At 44.2% G+C, this 22305-nt stretch overlaps 1 protein-coding gene across 1 annotated transcript; it reads right to left on the bottom strand.

Moving 5' to 3' along the window:
* Positions 1 to 2023: 2023 nt before the first annotated feature.
* On the bottom strand, positions 2024 to 21029 carry MSL2 (MSL complex subunit 2). Its single transcript, XM_074877930.1, has 2 exons — positions 20239 to 21029; positions 2024 to 5719 (listed from the first exon to the last, which is right to left on the bottom strand). The coding sequence occupies exons 1-2, from the start codon at positions 20378 to 20380 to the stop codon at positions 4122 to 4124; spliced, it is 1740 nt and encodes a 579-aa protein (XP_074734031.1). The 5' UTR covers positions 20381 to 21029; the 3' UTR covers positions 2024 to 4121.
* Positions 21030 to 22305: the final 1276 nt, after the last annotated feature.

Raw genomic sequence — 22305 nt, 5'->3', positions numbered from 1 at the left:
TTTAAATGGTATTCTATACCTTTCAGAGGGGATATCACCAGCCGTGCCACATACTTGGAATGATTCTAACATAAAAAGCTGCTTTTTTATTATTTCGCTTCTCAGAAAGTTAGCTAGCAATCAAAGGGTTTTTTATAATTTGTATAAAAATTAAATATGTAAAAAAAATGGGGGGGGGGATGCTTTTATTCTGATTCGTGGCAGAATCTTTGCACGATTCCTGTGCCACATGTGTATGATCTTTTTCTTGAAAGTCCATCAGAGTTTCATTGAACAAGCAGCTCCTTGCTGCGCCAGAAGTACCTGCCCTAGAAATCAGGCTTTTCAGGTTTTATTTCAGACTGCTGGTACCCTGCAACTCTCCAGTTTTTTTTTTTTCTAACAGCACAGAATTCCGTGGTGCTTGCAGGGGGGCAGCCTCTCAGATGTAACGATGACACAGATGGAAGCAGGTGTGCCAGAAGCCAATCTGGTACCTGCCTCCCGCCTTTGCGATGGGGTTTTAAAACTCGTGTGCACGCACAGGAACGGCTGCGGGGAGTTGGAGGCAAAGCAGGGTCTGTTGTGACCCCGCTGCTCGCAGGCCCTACAGCGCAGGGTCACGCGAGCCAGAGGGCGAGACCGTCACCTGCGCGGACAAACCGCTCCAAGAGCGGCGAGGGCAACCCAAGCCAAGGGCTCATTTCCAGTTTGGCTTCCCTGTCCCTCCTCCCGCTGGGATTTCATCCCAGCCAGTGATTTCACTGATGGACGATACGTGGAAAGAGCCTTTCCCCTCAAAAGGAAAGTTTAGATTCTTCTCTTTCTTGACAGAGCATCTTCCCCACGTGCAGGTGTGGACGGCCAAAAGCACTAGAGGGATTTGGTACCACTACACACGAGCAGAAGCCCTTCCAGAGGAGCTCTGTTCTCTCCATCCTTGCAGCATGTTTTCAGGCAGGAAGACTCCCACAGCAAAACATTCGATAGACTGCTGCTTGTTCCTTCTGATGCAGCTCTACAAATTGCAGGATTTTAATAAAGTTTGGAAGTCAATCACCATCTTCAAGAGGCTTGGGAAGAAAGCTGAAATACCACACACTTCCTACGTGAAAAAAATCCCCAAGCAGCAGATTCCTCTGGGCTACGGCCGAGAACAGCTCCCCAGATCCAGGGCACAGCCAGAGGAGCGCCCGGGCGAAGCTGGAGCTGCCCCGATCCTCGCGCCGGCTCCCCGCCGGGGGCTCCCCGGGACTCCCCCTGAGCACAGCCGGCCCGGCACAGGACGCTGCTCACGTTGCTGTAAAACGGAAACTAACGCTTTTCAAACTAGAACCACTGCAATTATTTTCAGCAGCATTACGATCCTTTCCACTGCTCAGCGTATTCGAGAACAACTAGCCAGGAGGTTAAGAAAACCAAACCAAGCCAACCCTAATTTAAACAATTACAGAATTAGTCATCAACAGACTAAGTAGTATTTAGACAGTAAGTTCAACATATGCCACACTGATGCCCTTAGCAGTTGCAAAATAGAATTAGAAAACTAACATTTATTAAATCAATTTGAATTTTAATATACATTTCAAGAACGTGGCAGCATAAAAGGAAATGTTTTTAGAAACAACCTGAATCTACCATTTGCAATTTTACATTAACGATCAGGGCTCTCCTGTCAACGGTTCCAAAACACACTTGACCTAAATTCTCCGACTTTTGGTACCATATTTAATGCAGCAGTGAGATAGTAGTAAAGATGCCAAGTACTCCCACATTTCTGGAGCAAAGGTACTGTGTATTTAATTTAATGAAAAGTCCTAATAAATGTACCATCAACAATCTCAGCAAAACTTAACAGCTCTGCAAAAGCATTCAGAAACAACCCATGCTGTGCAGTTTACTCCCCTTAAATCAGACTCTGGTTTGGCTACTTTTCTTACACGTAGTGGACTAATAAACAGATTTACATTAGTAGGTCACGATCAAACCACCAAATTAGAAAATGGCAGGATCCTTTTGGGTCAACACAAAAATCACATAGAAGTTTAACTAAATACATTTTAATAGGACATCGTTAAATCTCATGAGGGCTAAAAAACACAGATCTTGGGTACTTGGGTTGGCAAATAAAGACAAGAATACTAAGAAGCATTTTCCACCATTTACTCATTATCAAAAATATTTTTCAACTCTTCTTGCAAAACAAAAACAAAAAAGTACAGACTGGACACGTACATCACATTTTTCTTCCTATGGCTTTAACCCCCCACCCTACCCACCCCACAGAAAAGACGGGGGGAGAAACAAACCAAAACCAACAGAAAGATCTGACCACATTCACAGAAAATGACACCATGGTACACTACAAAACAAAAGGAGGTGTCATTTGTGTCCAAAGGTTTTTGCTTATTTCTTAGGTGAGGAACCATCATTGTACATGCTTTGTGCCAAATCAAAAGACACCTAAGGTTAGGTCGGAAAGCGCTGCGGGGGTCGCTGGATGAACGGAGGGAAGATGGAAGCAGTAAAAGTAACTCCAAAAGTTCACGTACTATTTAACATGCTGTTGAGACAGGGATTGCCTTTTAAATCAGAAGGTGATGGTTTGTGTTCTAGTCAGCCCATGTTTGATTTGTGCTCTGTCATTCAAAGAGGAGAAATTTCAGCTTTCACAAAGTAACCTGACTTTACTAGGCTGCCAACGCAAGACTAAATTCTTCCGCTTGTACTCTTATTTAGGAATTATGCCAAAATAAACCATTTTTGCATACAGCTGAATTCCTACAAAGGTGCCTCCATTTTAACATCTTCTGAGATAAGCTGACAACTTTGTGTTGTTTTTCCTTTTTGGAGCCCTTCAGCCCAGGTTGAAAAGCACTGACCCTTGAAAGCAACTTTCAACGTATTAGTGAAAAATGAGAGGGATTCTGGGTGGAGTAATATAGCTTATTCTGTCTAACAAACATCCAAAATACTTGATCTTAGATAGCAATCGATCCTCTGCCCCAGCTGGAAGATGCCTGTCAGTGAAGAGCTACCCTCAAGCAGACGGGTTCCAGGTCTACGGTGGCACAAACTTAATGATACACACGCACAGCCCCCAGTGGTGGTAACTGCTGGGGAAGTCTCTGTGTTTTCCAGGCACTAACTGGCAACAGAGGGGGTGAAAAACAATCAGCCAAGGTGTCTCTCTGTAACCCACAAAGCCCCTTCTCTTTTCTAGAAGCAACAGCAGTGAAATCAGCAGGAACTCAAAAAAAAAAAAAAAAAGAAGGAAAAAAAAAGGGGGGGGGGGGCAGGGAAGGAGAGAATGGTGCTAATAACACTTGAGCCTTCTTTGTGTATAATTTTCTCGCCCCAGCCAAAATAGTAACGTGTCAAACAAACAGAGTTGGCACAGAGGGCGTAACAGATCAGGAACGTGACCTGCGGAATTGTCAAGAAAACAAAAAAACGAGTGGTGGTGTTAACGGGGACGGCGTATCGGAGTCAGCAGTTCGACGTTCATCGTATCGAACCAGCCGATCTTCCCAACCCTCGTCTGGAGACTGGGCTGCTTTTTGGGCTGTTAGCTTTCTCAATATATTACTAATTTATTTTTATTATTATTTTTAAGCTGTTCCATATAGTAGATAACCAGTTCTCACAATCAGAGATGATCTACCCTTTTCCGAGTGTGTTCTCCAGCTCAATGCTGTACTTCCTACAGGAATATTAGATGATTTTTCTAGTGATGGCGACTAACTGATCAGTCATTACTGTTCTACACCATAATCCGGCACAGTTTAGATGGACTAACTAGATACCACTTTTCTACATTTAAGCAGAAGCTTTGACTGAGCACAAAGCATGACCAAAGTACAATGAGGTTAATATATTCCTTGCCAAAGATCTGGTGATAAAATCATTTACATCAGCAATTGATCTCAAACTATGAGGTGCTGTAAGAACTAAAAACAGTTTTAGGGTAACTCCTCCATTATCTGCAACTATTTCCCAGACACTAATACACATAACATAGCAATGAAAAACACTTGATACAAGTGATCTAAACGCAGGAGCTCCAGCAAGTTAAACAGAACCATAGCTGCCTTAAAACTGTAGCAGTTCCCCTACTGACGGCAGGGAAAAGAAAGAAAGATTCAACAGTCATATCTCATGTCTATAGCTTCATCCAAACTTTTATCATCGTGTGTACTGGCAGCTAAAAACGTCGTTACTGGTGACCCTGTCACATTGATTACACTGGTGCTTGTGCTGGCATTGCGCACCGCAATGCTTGTCACATTAATGCCCAAAGTAAGCCGAGTCTGCTCCAAGGCCTTTTCTGGCACTGCAAACGCCTCCAGCTTCTTCTCCCCATTAGCCATGTATGAGTTTTGGCAGCCACGGCATATGCAGTCAAGGCAGGCTTTGCGGTTCGAATAGCAAGGGCAGCGTTGGCCACGGCATGTAAGAACACTTGGATTTTGGGTGGCACGACCACATTTACACCCTTTCTTTTCTTGTGGCTTTTTATACACAGTTTTTGTTGGGCTTCCTGGCATAACGTTACTGCTAGGAACTTTCTCCTTTGCTTTGTCTTTTGTTTTCAGCACCCCTGGTTTGGCTTTCGGGTGAGATTTCTTAGGGGCATGTTCTAAATTCTTTTTCATGCTTTTGTTAGACAGGAGCACAGTTTTACTGATTTTGGGAGTAGTGCCTCCGTTAGGTACAGTCGCAATAGGCTGCAAAGACATTTTATTTTCCTGTTTCACTGTTACAGGAGCTGACGCTCCCAGTGTTGGGCCACAGATGATGCTGGAAATGGGTAGAGGTTGAACCTTTTCACTGTCGCTTTCTGATCGAGATCGCTTTCTGTTTAACTTAACTACCTTCGGCGTCGCCGCTGTACAGGAGATTCCGTGAGGAGAAGCATCTGTGGACATGAAAATGTTATGGCTAAGAGGTGGGGGAGAAAGCTGCAGGAAAGGGCCGTTAGTCATGTTTGCTTCCAAGCTGGGCTGCAAATTAGAATCACAGACTTCAGTATTTGAAACGGTCTCTAAGCTCCGGAGAACTTCCTCAACGCTGAGGAGAAGCGAGCCACCTGGTTTTATATCTTCACTGAAACTGCAGATGTCAATGCCTGTCGTACACAAGTCACTAGTAGAAACTGTATCGCACACAGGCTGCAGGCTGCTGGAGATGTCTTCAGTTTTTATATACTCTCCAGTACTACAGACATCAATTGTGTTTGTGTGTTCAGGAGAAGGAATATTCACTCCGAGTTTATCTACCGAAAGCCCATTACAATTGGGCAACCCGTTGATAACAGAACCTCTAATATCAATGTTGTGTGTGCTTTCAGGGATTGACGTAAAACTAGCTGGAGGATCAGTTGTGAGTTCTGAGGTTGAAGGTACTGGGGAATGTGTCAAACACAAAGCCAAGCCTGCATCGGAAGATTTTTCTGTCTCTTCGTGGAGTGGTGATCCATCTTTGAGCAAAGCCAAAAGATCTGCGGAACAATCAACTGCTTGGATAATATCTCGTGCCAGTGGAGTTTGCGTTATGTATTCGCAGAGTTTCTTATAGCAGTTCACTAAGATGCTTAACTGCTTATTCTCCTCAAACTGTTCGTAGTCCTTGCACCAGCTACATGATGGTTTCATCATCATCTTCTTGCCTTTACAAGTTTTGCAGACATAATGCTGACATGTGGAGTTGGTAGGAGCAATGGGGTCTTGTAGCAAATTTCCTGGGGAAAAAAGAAAGAGAAAGATTACAATGGACTCAAGGCAGGTTTCCAGGATAGTATGGGATAAATTTTTTGTACTATCAAAAGAATTACCCGAAAAAGTTCAGCAAGTCACAAGAAAATGTACCACCTGAACAACAGCCTGTAAGAAGTTTCACAGCTGCCATATCTGGTTTTAAAACAACATTAAATAAATTAAAAAAAAAAAAAAAAATCACACCGTAATTGGTTGCACTGCTGCAGCCTTTAGAAACACTCACAACTAAACCCCTACCAATCCCCTTGTGCCCTTCAGCAGTTTCTTCCATTGAAAATTACAAAACACACCAGATTTCTATGAATTTACCAGAAGCGCAACAATAAACTCCCATGAAGAGCTACTGCAGAGATTTTAATGCAATTAGTGAAAACAAATGGCAACGGAGCAGAGGAAATGTAAAAATGAATGTAAAAATGAAGAATTATCAACGCCAAAAGGGAAGAAGACACTGCAGACTTTGTTTTACTTTTCGTTTAGCTGGGACTAAAAACAGAACCTAGCTTTGTGACAGTCAATGCCACGAATAAAGCACAAAGTTTTGAACTCCGCAAGCAACAAAACCAGTTAAATGGATCCCAATGAATTCTTGTAAACACTGAATAAATCACCTAGTAGTATATTTGAATAAAAATAACATTTAAAAAGAATATTGCTCTCTAATAAATCGCTGTTGTGCCAAGGAACAAGGTGACTATTAACACATCCTGGGGAGAGGTACCTCCTGGTTTTCCAATTCACAGACATCTATCAGTGAAATAACACCTGAAATAGTGCTACTGTCATGGCCATGATGCTTAAATACTTTAAAGGGTCAACACCAGCTCACGTCCTGGGCAGGAGTGAACAAATCAGGAGAAAGGATTTTCTCTCCTGAGATCTTACTGTTATGAATAAAAAACTAATAAAAATCAGTTGCTAAAGGAATCAACACACCTGACAGCACAGAAAGTTTCAGGCACCCAGTCCTGACAATCTGGAAGGTTATGCCTCCAGATCTCTGGAACTGTAAAAACCTGGAAGAACACTTTTGTTTTTTCTTAAGAACACACCAAATAACACATAAGGGTAAAATAGGAGAGAACAGAGGTAACTGACATTCTGCACAGAAATAATCCAACTAGTAACTAGATCCAGAAAGTGTCAGTATTGCTTTGCTATTTCTAGCCAGCTCTAGGCCAGAAAGATATTCTAACACCTAAATTAAATTTCAGAGTATCTATAGTAATCTACAGCAACAGGTTTCCCCTCCTTTCCAAGCAGCAGATTTTCAGCTTTGATCAGACCTTTCTCCCCATAAGGAGCCTTTATTGGATGAGTTACAACCCTCAGTGAATTCTCAATCAGATCTTCCAAAGTGAAAACACGCCGTTACAAACAAACGAATAAAATTAAACGATTTGGGAAGAGAAAGCAAACTGCATATATTAGAACAGACTGAGATTAAAAAAACCCGTATCAAATATAAATTTTCTCTCATCACTCACTTGCCAAGGAAATTTTCATCACAGAGACTTTCCGTAAGAGATTCTCGTGATAGCGCTTTGAAGGGATCTAATTAACTGGACCTAGTCGAGCAGAATGAGTTATCAACTAAGTACCAAAGCCCAACCTTTCTACCTTGTAGTACTTTAGTCTGGACTCTGAGCCCTCGGGTAGAAGAGCAAGACATACCATACAAACCCTTGGCTGCAGTAACACTTAAAATACAAAACTTATCCCTCACTCTGTCGCTTTTGGCAAAACATCCCCCCCCCTCTTTCTGACCTAACCCCCTGTACTTTTCATAAATCAAACCACTTTAGAAAATTCCACTTTTTGCATGTGTTTCAATGGGACATTTGCATTAGCACAGTAATTCTGCAACACTCTTGAATGAGGGAGCAGACTACCCTATTTTCCCCTTGAAATCTGAATTCCCTGGTACCTCTTTGGGAAAGGGACACCCTGAACTGTCTTTCAGTAAAAGTGACTTGATGTAAACTGCTTTTTGAGCAACAAATAACAAGAGTCAGTGCTGAAGTCATCATTACGTAGTACTTTTTTAATAAATTGAGAAAAAAATATAATTGTTTAGAAAGTTGGTGGGTGGCACACATCTACATCGTGTCAAATAATGAGAATTGTCCTCAGAGCGCGGCTGGAGCAGGGCCGCAGGGGAACAGCCAGGGTTTGAACACGGCTGATCGAGCGATGCAGCAGGAACACTGAATAGGAGAAGCTGCAGAACAGAGAAAGGTTCAAAGCACAATTACACTCTTCAAGTTAAGCAGGGAAGATTTAAAGCCAACAGATGGAACACGAAGTCACACAATCCAACCTGCAGTGAATTTTTTTTTTTTTTTTCAAAGTTCCCTTTAAATGACACTATGTATGCAGGCAGAGATGTCCATCACAGTCCTAAGACTGGATTTGATTTTGTGAGAAAAGTCCCTAACTCCCATGGGGAAAACAGAAGAAAGGTTTAAATCCCATCAGCGAGTCTCAGAAGTCATGTCCTTCAGCAGAAAGAGTTCACCAACAAGTGTCAGTCCCTTCTGGACCTTGTGTCTTTCCCACAGGCCCAGCAGAAAGCCATGCCCCGACCGGTGCAGGAGGCAAACACACCTCACACTTGTTCACGGAATGCTTCAAGACTTCAGGAGCCATCCCAAAACTACACGCGTCCACAGCGCCTCCAGGACTAGTACCCAATGAAACGAAGCAGTTGGGCGTGCTCCCCAGGCCACCTTCAGCCTCTTTTTGCTACTTATGATGATCAATGCTTTACAGATTACGAAGCACTACAATATTTCAGAGACGGGACCAAATAAGCAATATACCAATTTAACTTTTAATTGGATTTAAAAAAAAAAAAAAAAAAGTCATCACCAACTGTGCATTTTATTTCTCCCAAAATAAATTTGGCTGAAACTGTTGAATGGGTGCAAACGCTAAAAGAGGATACTGAAAAAATGTAAATTTCCAGAAGCTTTGAGAGAAAAAAAGAAAAAAAAAGATGCACAGACAAAAAAAAACACTTTACATGCTCTCACTGAAGGACAGAACGGAGTGAGTTCTATTGGTAAATGCCAGGCAACCTACATGGGAGAGACATTAGGAATGCCTGAGCTGTGGGAATATTTTCAGTTTGAGCTCCTGTCTCATTGAATATTCATTCTTCAGTCAGAGTTTCTCTCTTGTATGGATTATGTGGCACCTATCACTCTTTTTTTAGCTTAACAATACTAAAGCTGAAGAGTCAATCATGAAATGCAAATTCACAGAAAATGAAGTTCCATTACTTTTAATACTGAGGGAATGGCATTAAGTCAGCGACACTGTCCCAGGAAGACAACGGAATCTGGAGGTACTAAACATTCCCAACTGCTGGACTGTACAGGCTCCCAAGGCATAACACACTCACTTGATGCTGCAAATTACCAGATCTTCCCAGATTAAGATTATGAACCCCACTATGAAAATAAAGCCAGAAGGGATTCCAAAATGTTACCTAGCCCATCCTCAAACTCCTCAAAAAGACCACGCTGAGTTAGACCAAAGATCCATCTAGCCCAGTGAGCCACCTACTAGTGGCCAAAAGCAGATGCTTAGGGCACAGAGTAAGAACAAGACAAGTAAACTCTTAATACTTGCCCAGCTTCTAACCATTATTAGCTGAGATGCTTCTCACGGGAGATGGCATTTCCATGCACTCAGTAACCCTCAGACTGCCTCATCTCCTCTTTAACTGTCTCACATGTAATCACAGCAGGCTTTGACAAGAAGGTCCCTGGCCAGCTATCCATTGTGCCGAGAATGACCTTTTTGATCTGAACATGACTCTTACCAGTTTCACTCGACAATTTCTGGTTCATGTTGGATGAGGCAGCAGTCAGTCCCTCTCCCTCTCCTCCACACTACTCATGGTTTTAGAGACATCTCCAAGCTCTTTTCCAGACTGTACAGTTGTCCCTTACATTGGATCACCTTTCTCCTAACTCTTCTAGTCTTTTTTTGACAGGGGGGACCACAACTGCAACAACGTTAAGAGATGGGTGAACCACAGCTTTATACAGTGCCATAATAAAGTTCTCCACTTTATTCCAGTCCCAATTTTTAGCATTTGGTTTGCTTTTATGATTAATACTCAGTACTGATCTGATACTCTCAGGGAGTTTTCTATTGCAAGGCCAAGATCTCACTTTTGGCTGGTAGCCATCAGTGCTACACCTTTCTATAAATTCTAAATCTAATATCTAAATAAATATAGATCTGCAAGATATAAAAATGGTGGGCTCTGAGAAGTTAATTTTTTTTCTATGTTTATAATTTATTATTTATCTAAGCTAAATTTTATTTGTCATTTTATTACGCAGTCATTCATCTGCGTAAGATCCTTCCACGATTACTCAATGTGGGCCTTCATTTTCACTACTCTAAGTAGCTTGGTGTTACTAAACTTTGCCTCATCTTTTCTCACCCTCTTTTGCAAAGGGTATATTAATACACCAAAAGCAAAATCACATTCTTACAAAGCCTCCATTAAGAGGCTTTCCTTAAGCAACAGCAGTTCTTAACTATCCTACTTTCAGAAAGGTTTCCTAAACATCTACATTAATGAGTACTTAGCATTAATAAGCAGCATATACAGAGGAAATACTGTTAATATATTATTTACAAAATATTCCAGCTGTCCTGGAAAGGCTGCTACCAGGAGGGAGGTCATTTAAACCACAAGGAATACTTCCTATTGTGTTCCTTAATGAGCATTACTTCACAGCTGCAGGAAGAGGGGAAGCATCTGCAAATTGTATCTCAAAGACCAAAGGGAGGTGAAGAATTGGGAATCAGAGCAATTGTTAGGTGTATACATCCAGCAAATGCCTCCAAATGGGTGAAATTCACTGAGAAGACAGACTTGAATGGAAACAGGTCACCTCCCATTCTCATCTATCCTCAGCAAAGGCAGAAATATAATGCCCTACAAAAGGGGCTAAACACAAGTAACTAATTTATTGCCCTTGGAAAAGCCTACTGAAACATAATATATTGCCTTTTTTAACAACTCAAAATCTTAAGAATAACTCTTAAATTTTAATTTGATGAAGTAAACTAGAAAAAGTTATGATGTCAAATTTTGTTACAAGTTAAAATAAATGTATCACTGGGGTTAATTTCCAACATTTACCTGCCAAAACAGAGTCTTTTATCCTCGACTGCATTCGTATCATCAGAAATCATCCTCGGTTTATAGTGAGCTTTCCACTAGCTTGCTGTGGAACAGCCCAACACTCTACTCCTTTCACTCCCTACCTGACTGAAGTGGTGTATCTGCTACCCAACGCAGAAGTAGGACTGGCAATCCATGGAGAAGGGGAGAAGACAGTAAGAAGGAAGGTAAGAAGGACGCTCCCCTGCTCACCAGTTAATCTGTTAACATCAAACAGTGAAATGACCATGATTTCATTTTTAAACCAAGATTATAAAAAGCTGCTGTGAATTTTGGATTAGTCAGGTCGAAATTCTACAGCTCTGTGAATCTAGCAAGTGTTAAAAACCAGGAAGCTACAATCAATCTGATGAAGCACACATATACTTCTATGTTAGACTTAAAATTAATATATGGCAAGCACCTCGAAGTAATAACCCAAACTGGAGATTTAACAGTTGGACTGCTACACTTTCTGCGTTTTCATTTCTGGATTAAACATGATCAGATTGTTTCTACTAAAATAATTAGCAACAGGCAGTAAACTCTAACAAATTGCTAATTCAAGCTTCAGAGTTAACCACCTCCTGAAGGCTGGGAGCTAGTTCTCACCGACTGGTAGTACCACCCGATGGGCTTTTTGAAGTTCAGCTCTCCATCTACCTGCAGCTCAAGCACTTCAGCTGAAGCAGCCTCTGAAAGGAAAAGGCTTGCTCCCCCCCACCTTCCCTGCACTGCTCCCTTCAACCCCACACAGCATCTTTTCATCTAAGAAATTATCAGCTAGATCCGACTGAAGAATAAGTAGCTCAATGAGGTTTCAAAGCAAAGCATGCAAAAGAAAAATACGATCATAAAAGCAGTAGCATTTTCAGAGTTTGGTAAAAAACCTAAAAGCACTGTTTGCAAAGCTATCTGACGCTAGACTGGCAGGCATATGATAAGTAGTGAAAAGGTCTGCTAACCATCTGCAGAAAAATAAAACAAATGTGTAAGATCTGTTTTATATGGGTGAAAGATCTGGATACTTACAAGAAAAGAAGGTAACTAAATACACTCAAAACCAGAGAAACTTCAAGAGAGGTTAGTGTAAGGGACAACTGCCAAGGACAAGACAACAGTGAAAGGTCTCCCTCCACAGATCTCGAGCCCTAACTTAAACCCCTTCCAAACCGTACACTCGAGATGGTGGGCTTGAACCATGGTCTGGGCGATACATTTCACAAATACTGCACCAAAGTCAAGAGGCAGATTCACCTACCCCTGCCCTGACAAACTGTCCCAGTTCAAAAAACGTTTGGCAACTCTTCTCATCATACAGAAACAGGATCACCTGGCAGCGGTGCCGCCTATCGCCCAGATATCCTACACCCACTTCCCAGCGTTCAGAAAACAAATCACCATTTGTAGCGACCACACTCTTGGTCGAGAGGCATGAAGATGCAAGACATTTGCAGTATTACTAGCACAAAACTTTGAACCTATGCCTACAAAACACAGATTATAAGTAAGAGGAGATCACAATGACAGCAGTAGAAATGTAGTTATCCTTTAATGTTTTTTGAGAGACAAAGTTTCGTAAACAGAAACTGTTTTATTCAGCCAAAAACTAGAAATAGAAAAAGTTGCCCAAGACTTTCAGCACACAACGCTTTTTCAGATATGAAACAGTAAGAGTTTACCTGTGAACTAAATGATAGTATTTCTTCCTGAAAATATAATCTTGCTAGATCACTACAACTGCAACAGTGCTGCTAGAATTTGTCCAAAGACATACACAGACACTGACAGATTCCCTGTCAGGTGAAATGGAAACACAGGGGACACACAGGACAGAAAAAAAAAAAAAAAAAAAACAACTTATTTCAAAGTGTTATTAAACACTCTGCTGGTTGCTGAGTATTTCTGAGCATCCTCCATCAACAAACAACTATGGAAAATTAGCTACAGAAATTATTACCCTCATATAGGGATGGTCATGACTAAAGAATTAATGATTGTTTAACTCTCTGGAAAAATAAAAACAGCACTATTTTTGTCCGAACACCATGGGAACCCAAATTAACCATGATAAGAATACAGTTAGGCTATTTTTCTACATATCTGGAGAAATACAGTCAACCTCTTTAGCTAAAGTTCAAGGAAAAAACCCAGAAATATGACAAGTTGCATTTTAACTGTAGAAGGGACTGTTTTGTTCTCTGACTCCACCCCCTGCATGACAAACAACAGAACATATTTTATCAAGTCCTATGCCAAAGTTATATTTCTATTTGCGAGTCTGTGTGTTTACAAAATCAACGACTGGAAAATTTCTAAATGTGTTTTTAACAAACTAGGTGGCAAAGTTCAAACTTTGTAATGAATAGGCTTTAAAAAGATAGATAAATTCATCTTTTTCACCATCCAATATAAAATTTGCATGTAACGATGTTTTCCAAAAGTCAAGGTTGATGTATTTTAAGAGGTTTTAAATGAGAAAGTTAAATTAATCTTATACCCACAGGAGAAACGTTAACATGTTTCTATGCTGCATAAACACTCAGAAGAGTTAAAACTTGCTTTGAAAGTTACAGATCAAGTTGATTGCATTCTCTGAGCAAACAAAAAAGTAATGAAAACTATTTTTTTCCCACCAAACAAAAATGCTCACACCATCAAGATTAACCATGCAATCTTGAAGTAAGCTGTGCTCTTCAAGGCGACTGGAGAAGGAGCAAGCCCTGTGCTGTGCCTGCAAGGCTCAGGAGACAAAGAATAACAGATTACATCACTGGAGGACTTCAAAGCGAATTCCTCCATAAGAGCAGGGAACTCTTTACTATCTGGAAAGCACAGGGCTCAAGAGAGGTTGCGCTGTGCGTTATTTCTCAAGTCATATACTAGAGGCAAAGAATCTTTTCTGGCCTCACAAAGAACCCCAACATAATATCCAGCAACTGCTCCCTCCGTATTTAGTCAACCTAATCTGTAAATCATAACATAGTAAGAAAACAAAACCAAAGAAATCTGTGTTTGAACACACTATGTCTGTAGACCCGACAACTAAGCTGTCCCAATAAAGATGCCTCTTGGCAACACATTAACTTTTCTTTAAACACTCTGAAACGCAATCGGTTTAATCAATATCCTCAGGCGACCATCAAAACACGTCCAGGTCTCCCATTGCCTTGGTGAGAAACACACTCTCATCTCAAATCACATCAGAAGACAATACTGCCATCTTCACTCTGCAACCTTCTTTTGAAGCCCACTATCACCCAGCTGTTACGGTGGAAACCACTTCTCATCCTACTCCTCAATTTTGTTCTAAGACAAAGGAGTATTTTTAGTTTAGAAACCAATTTAAATTCAACTGGTAGAACTTTATGTTATCAAAACTTATGCAGTGCAATGCAGACAACCTTGAAAAAGCAGTTCTCCCAGGAGTCACACGCAGGATTGAAAAACAGGAAAGGGAAACAGTGAATTTAAGTAAGGAGATTCTAAGAGGAAGAGAAATCATCCAACATGTTCTTGGCTAAAAATTGGTGTATTCAGAGATGCGCAAGTGGACATTTTATAGACAACTGCCCATGCTGGTTATCTCCAAAACAAGAAGAAAAAGAATACCTGTAGCAGAAAGTATTGGATAAGTACTTAGTCCCATAGTCCATGCTCCCCAATGGTTGTTTCAAAGATTCTGGTTATTTTGCACATCCTTCAGAAATTTAGAAGTCTTTTGGCAGCCATTCACGTAATTTTAAGGGGAAAATAACATACTTTTAAAAACTACCTATATGTGATAGCTGGACAGTATTTTTCACCACTGAAAACGGAGGAAAGAACAAAATATCAATGAAAAAATACCTACAAAAAAGCACCAATCTAGATCGCCTTTCAAATGTAAAAGGCAACTCTGATCTGGCAGCAAGGATCATGAATCAGCCTTCACTCTCCATAATCTAGGGAGAATGGACAAGGAATGAGAGTTCTAGGCTAAACTTTTCCATCACAAAACTTAAATATGCTTTTTTCACTTTAAAACTCTGATATCCAGGCTTAACTCAGTCATGGCTCACATCCCAAACAGAAAATCCAGTATTATGCACAATTAAGTTCATTGGTTGGGGGAATCTGTTTCTTCCGCTTTCTTCCATCTCTGTGTCTGCAAATTGAATTTTCTAGAAATCTATTTAGGTGTCACCCAACTACCTTCTCTTCTCCAAAGGGCATGACATGACTGCTGCATGCCTCAGATTGTCTCCGTACCATCAGTGAAACAAAGACTGCTTACTCTAGAGCCGTAATTCGCTTGCATTCCTCTCGCTTCCCTTAGATACTTGTAAACATTTTCAGATAAAAGCTTACTGGAACTGTACAGGTCTAACGCACAATCTCCCAATGACAAAGTAGAGCCTAAAGTAATAAGCTCTACTTGGGATGGTAACAATGCCACTAAGAGCTACAGACAAGGGGCCTGGAGGAGGTGACACCACGCACTGGCATAGGGGGGAAGCAGTCGGAACTGCAGAAGCAATGAAAAATTAGCTCAGCGAGGAGCAAGGAAGAGGAGGGCCCTTCGCAGGTCCAACACCACGGACAAGATGGTACAAAGATGCAAAATTTTACACTATTCAGTATACCACCAACAATGGAGAAGTTTCAAACCTAGCCAGCAGGAGTTCCATAAGACTCAACTTACATTAACAGTATAAAACTTTCAAAAATTAGACTAATACTTTTACACAAGAGCAGGATGGAAATAACATCCCTACACTAATCTTTGTATAAGAAAACAAAAAGACAACAATTTTTTAAAGTTTTTTTGGTAATCCATGCCATTCCCCATGTCTGGGAGTTGCTTCCATTTAGCCTTCAACCCTCTAACTAAAATTATCAAGAGCTATCTCAAAACACTTGACAGGAGCTGTGTAAGGTACCAGTCAGTACTGTCACATTGTTCCTTTGTTCCTTCCCACCCCTTAATCTCCCTTAAACCACATGTTGTCTCACATCCCCTTACTTAGATTACAGGATGTTTAAGGCAAGAACTATATTCTTATCCTGTATTTCTACAGCACAAGCTACAGCTGGGTTCCTGGCTAAACATCAAGTGTTGTCCTAAAGCCATGCAGCTTTTCAAGCACTTTCACATTTTAAATCAAGAATAACAATCTTTCACGCACCTTTTAAATATCTTTCAGAGGTTCCAGGATGAAGTATTCCACAGATAAAAAGCTAAGCTGATCTGACTGGCAGTCTGTCTCTTACAAGCATTTTAATTGAATTTCAAAAAAAGGCTGTTAATGCTCAAAAGCCCTGAACCTTGGAATGACTTGCAGTAACCTACATGTTACTTGAAACAGAGAAAGGCACTTTTAAGAAGATTTTATCCCAACAGGCGGTACTTTTAAAACAAGTTTGTTCTTAAAACAAATTTGTTGCATAAACTCTACTATTTTTAAATTAAATGTGGTATTAGCATGCAATTTAATAATAATCATTTTAGTCCAGAGACTGAAACTCTGATTTCACATCCTCAAAACACAGAAGTCACGTACCGTCTGTCTAATGCACACTCAGGAGTAGTTCTTTTTAAGTTTTAAAAGCTCTAGGAAATACTGTCTTATACATCCCTGTAAAAGGATGATGTATTACCTACAACACCGTCTAGGAAACTATCACATGGTCACACTTAAATCCTAGAAACATACACCACCGTACCATCAACATAATTTTACCTTTATAACCCATTAGGTAAAACAGAGACCTCAAATCCACCTCGAACAGATTTAGTTGACTTACAATGGCATACTGTATTTACGTTATGACTTTCTACTGATAGAACTTCATGTGTGCCAATCTGAATCTAAAATCTGAGCTTTAATTAGAATTTCATAATTACGTGGGTCCAAAAACTTCTGCCAACCCTACTATGTGAGCTGGTTTCAAAGACTATCAGATCAAAAGAAAATGAGTTGGCTTGTGTCTAGTGCATTGAGAAAGTAGCAAAAGCACAATAATGTTAGCTGATTTATATAGCTGTCACTAATTTCTTCTAAAAACAATTCTCTGAAATTAAAGGGACAATCTTGACTGCAGAATTAATACCTACAGCATAACAAAGCATTACAGAATGCATTCAGGGAGATTAAATACTGAGGAAAGGCTGATGACATAAGAGGTGCTAATTTGGGGAGTAATTTCCCAAGGGAAGTCCTACAAGTCCAACACTTGAGACTTTATCCAAGTGTAGGGGTTTTATGCGCTACTGGTAATTCATGCAGCATTTCTCCACCAAAACATTTACAGTCAAGACCCCACTCCACTAAGATCTGTGCAAGGGAAGTGTCAAACACTCACAGTTCCATATACATGAACTGTTACCCAGGTATTTGGATCTCACAGTCTAAACAGACAACAGGGTAGAAAGAAGTGACCATCTGAAAAGCTTCTAAATATTTTTAAAAAACAACACTGTAAAGTTTTGGGTGGTCATAGCACTCACTCTTGTGATCATGACATCTCACAAAGTAATCTTTACTTCAGTACTTTACCTTTTAAAACACTGAAGTTAAAAAGGTTTTGATACTTGGATAGGCTTTAAACCACCTTAAATACGCAGAAGGTGTAACAGCTCTTAGCACTAACATGTATAAGAGGAAAAAAAAAAGTATTTTAAAAATATCATAGCAAGGTCAGAGGGCCAAAGAGCAGAAGAGGCACCAATATTCACCCATGAGAGAAGCTGGAGAAAAGAAACACAGAAAGCAAACAAGAAAAAGAAGGCCGAGTTGCCTCTACCAGTCTGCACTGACGATTTATGACTGCTGGTCAAACCCAGAGTGGACAGCTTTGTCTTGGGCAGGACCACTCTCCCATGACTAAGTGCCTGCAGGTTTAAGAGACACTTTACCAACTCTGCAGGACAGAAACTGTATTTTACTGTCTGGCTTCACAAAGAGCCTGGTATTTACTGAGGCCTCTGTATGCTACCACACCACAAACAGGAGCCCAAGACACAGAGAGGTAATACTGGGGAATCACTCCTAGACAACATATTTGAAACAAACAGTGGCTACAGTTATCTGAAAGCTAGCCACAGCAGAAAAAAAATATAAGCCAAAGCAATAACCTTCAAATTCAAATAAAATAAGGGATGAAGAGAGAAAGTGGAACCATCAAGAAGTAGTTTGTATGTAGGACTATCCATGGAGGCACAAGTCAATAGAAGAAAACAAACTAAAAAGCGTGGTTTGCTCTAACAAACTAAGAGTGACAGAAAAGCCAAGCAAGAAAAGCCAAAGAGTGGAAAAATAGCTCAGGAATTTGGGCAGGGACAAATTAAAGATAGATGGTTTCAATAGCACAGAGTGTAAAAATAAGACTGCAAAAGGCCAAGAAGGGAAGAAGTCAAGGCAAGGAGAACAAAGAATACACTTGAGAAGACCAGTCTTCTGAAGCAGAGAGGCCAAATAGCACAGTAGTTAGAAACATCTAGTTCCTACGTAAATATCTTATTTAAAAAAAAAAAAATCAGAAAAATATTAGCATATTTTTAGGCAAAAGCAGTCTGAGGATTGACCAAAACCAAGAAGGATTTATGGGGAAAAAAAGCAGAGTTAGGGATTGGAATTAACAGGGCCTGTGATAATAAGCAAGAGATAAAGAGCAGAGGTGCATCAATATTGACATCAGAGTTACGTGAGAAAAAAAAACTTAGATAAATTATTTCAGGAAATGACGATGCAGTGATCCTGGGAACAGGCTCCCTCTTTCCCAGTACAAACAGATCTCTATTTTCTAAGACTTTAAGTGGGAGGAGCCAATCCCTACAGGATAGGAAGCATCCAACACTAGCTTAGCAGCCTCAACAGCTGAAATCCTGATCCTGTAAATAAATATTTAACTTTATAAGCCCCTGTAATTCAATTAAATCTTAGTGTGACCACACACATCAGTAAAGATAAACACATGCAAACAGAGTCCACTCTGTTAGGAAAATAGAAACACACACAGGTCCAGGATTTAAAAACTACCAGAGGGGAAAAAAGGAGAATTAACAAAATTAATCAACTGAGAGGTCTAACAGTTCAGACTCCCTGTCCCAACACTGACCAAGGCTTCCAAGGAAAGTTCAAGAAAGGCTGACAGCTTACTCCAGAGCTTCCTACCAGGAACGGACACGTGCCCCCACTTCATAAACACAGCAGAAGGCAATTCTTTCCCCATGTTCCCCAGACTGTAATCCTGAAATTCCGGATGCCTGCCTTTGCCCACAAAATGCAGAATGCTCTTTTTTTGGGGGGGGGAGAGTGGGGAAATCCGAGCAGACTTTCAGCCTATTTGCTTTTTATGGTAATTATTGTTATAGGACAATTATCTGCTACTCACACACACACACAAAAATCCAAACACTGTTTCTGTGTGCTTAAAATTCCTGGTTTTCAATCTGAATTACTTGTTTGTTCTCCACATTTCAAGGAGGGGAAAAAAAAAGTAAAAAGTTCTTATTTCCCTGCCTCTATGGTCTGTATATTGAGTATCTTTTACCACGCTTGCTCTTAGTCATCACTTTTTTAAAGCAGTTAACTCCACTATACCAGGGTATTCCAATAACCACTAACAACTACCATAGCCTTTATGAAATAAAGGGACCATAAAGTGTTGCGTTTTGGGGAAAACAGGCTTTCTCAACAAAAACAACAATTATTGTCTATACAGCTCGCCAGGCTATTAAATATACAGCCCCCCAGCGCCTTTCTACCTTTTTGACCAATATCGCCCGCGGATTTCCCCCCTCTTCGGGTTGTTTTTCACACGGGGGGGGGGGGGGGGGGGGGGGGGCGGGTTTAAACCGAAGACTATTTTCACTCCACCTTTCCCAACTCGCAAACCAACCACGCCGCTGCCCGCGCTCCCCCCTCCCCTCCCCGCCCGCCCGCCGCCCCCCGCGGGAGAACCGCGGCCCGCCCACGTGGGCTCCGCCACCGCCCCCCCGGCGGCGAGAGGCTCCGCGGGAGCGGGGACTCCGCGGCGAAAAGGCTGAGCAAAAGTTTCCCGGGCCGCCTCGGGGCGTGAGCCCGGCTCTCGGGGCGGGGGGGAAGAGCCCGAGCGCGGCGCTTCCTCCGGCGGTCGGGCCGGGCCGGGGCGAGGGCGGGCGGCCGGGGCAGCGCCGAGGCGGGCTCCCCCCGCAGCACGGCCCAGGGCCGGCCCGCAGCGCCGTGCGGAGAGCCCCGGGGAGGCGGGGGGGGAGGGTGTGGGGGGGAAGGCGGCTCATTGTGCCGGGAACAAAAGAAAGATCCTCACCGCAAACGCAGCAGGAGAGGGACTGCCTGAAGTAGGGCAGGAGCTTGTTAATCTCTGTAAAGGACTGGGGATCCCCAGGGTCGTAGTTGAGCACCAGGCGGCTCGCTGAAACGTAGAGAGCAGTGGCATTCACCGGGTTCATCGCAGCCGCTCGCACGCCGCCGGCTCCGGGATGAGAAGAAAGCGCGGCGCCGAGTCCGTGCCGGCCGAGGGGGCAGGTGGCCCCGGGGCGGGGGCAGGCCGGGTGTCACCTTGGTCCGGGGCCACCTGGAGCCGCGCGGCGGCGGCGGCAGCGCGGAGGCCGCGGCGGCCCGGCGGCCCTGTCAGAGGGGCCGCGCTGGCTCCTCCTCCGCCTCCAGCGGGGCCTCGCTCCCGAGCAGCGGCCTCGGCCCGCCCGCAGCCACACAGCGCAGGGAGGCGGCGGCGCTACTCCAGGCTGCGGGCCATGCCGGGCCGCCCTCCCCCGGGCCCTGCTCCTCGCCGAGCGGACGCTTCCTCAGCGGCGGCCCGGCATGGCGGCGGCCGCAGGGAGGAACCGCGAAGCCAGCTCAGGGCGGCGGCGGCGGCGGGGCCGGGCCGCGCTGCCCGATCCGGCGGCGGGGGAGGGAGGCGGATGCACCTGGGCCTCAGCGCGGCCGCATCACCGCGGCGCCGCCGCGGCCTCCTCCGCGGGGCCGGTGGCTGCTGGCTGCGCGGCCGCGGGGCGGGCGCCGCTCGCGGGGCAGGGTCCGCCGCCCGATCCGCGCCGCAATGTCAATAGCAACCGTTAGATCCAACCGTCACTGCGGAGCCATCGCCGCTGCCGTCTAGCGCCCAGCACTGCGCATGCGCGGCCGGGCCGCTTCCCTCCCCGCAGCGGGGGCCCATCCCGCGGCGCGGGGCGGGGGGGGGGGTGGGGGCGCGCGCGGCGCCCTCTAGCGGTGCCCGGGCGCGTGGCCGCGGGGAGCGGGGGCAGCCCCGGACGCCCTCGGCCTGGGCGCGGCACCGGCCGGCGGGAGGGAGGGGGCGAGCGCTGGCCGCAGCGCTGGCCACAGCGGTCGCCACAGCGGCCGCCTCGCCGCGCCTGCTCCGCTCCCTCGCCAGGCGGGCGGGGTCGGCTGCCCCCCCTGCCCGCGGCGTTGAGGCTCTCCCCTCGCTGGCGGCCCCCGCCTCACGGGCCGCCGTGTCCCCGGAGCGGCCGCGCACGGCCGCCGCTGCCTGCGCCTGTCATGGCGAGCGCCTCCGCTCACCTCTCAGGCTGAGGGCTCGGACCCCGCCTCTGCCTCAGGCCATCCTGGAACCTGCAGCCAGGCCTGACAGATACTCCAGGCTCCCGCCGGGGCTTCAGACCCCGGGGTACCGACTGGCCCCGTTCCAGCCGGCGGGGAGCGAGTCCCGCCCGTCTGCCTGCCGAGGGAGCGAGCTGCGGGGCCTGTGCGGGTCTGGGAGGCGCTGGCCCAGGCGCTCAGAGCACACCCTGCTCAGACGCGGGCTGGGTGCCCCCGTGGACACCGCCAGCTGCCCGCAACCCGGCTCTGGAGGCGGAAATCTGTCGCAAGTGTCCCTGCTGCCCATACTCAGGAGACCCCCCGCGGGGATCCGCAGCAGCGGATGCACAGGCTTGGGGCAGGTGCGAGCAAGACGTGGGCACGGGAGGGATTTTTTATCTTTGCCAGGTTTTAGATCACTGGGGTCATGTGAGAGGAACTTCCAGTATTTCCACTGTAAGCACCACCGAGGCCATTCCACACACCCCCACTGGCAGTGCCATCAAGGCAGCCCCCTCCCTGCTTCTCTGTTTGGCCTTTCGGGGAACCGTCTGATAGAACCTCTCCTTTCCCCCACTTGTCCCTCTCCGTGTTCACCTAGAGTTGTCCCCGTTAAGCTAATCAAGGAGTTCCACCTGTACTGTTCCTTGTTCTCTTCATGAATCGCCCCAGCTTTCCAACCCAACTCAAAACGAGCGTGCATACAAAATACAGGAATCTGGGTCTTGACTCCAAATACACGTTTAGCGCTTCTGGTCCTCCTCAAGCTGTACAGCTCATTCCGCACCTGACACTCTTTTCACACACCCCACGTACAGCC

The sequence above is a fragment of the Strix uralensis genome, chromosome 9, assembly GCF_047716275.1.
Source record: "Strix uralensis isolate ZFMK-TIS-50842 chromosome 9, bStrUra1, whole genome shotgun sequence".
NCBI classification, from domain to species: Eukaryota; Metazoa; Chordata; class Aves; order Strigiformes; family Strigidae; genus Strix; species Strix uralensis.
The sequence above is the reverse complement of the archived record's forward strand: the minus strand, read 5'-3'. Positions and strand labels throughout refer to the sequence as shown.

Bases quoted from the DNA above. Each gene is read 5' to 3' on its own strand.
- MSL2 (XM_074877930.1), bottom strand. From the start codon at position 20,380: ATGAACCCGGTGAATGCCACTGCTCTCTACGTTTCAGCGAGCCGCCTG. The intron at 5,720-20,238 runs GTGAGGATCTTT...TTTTTTCCCCAG, and splicing joins CCTCTCCTGCTGCGTTTGCG to GAAATTTGCTACAAGACCCC.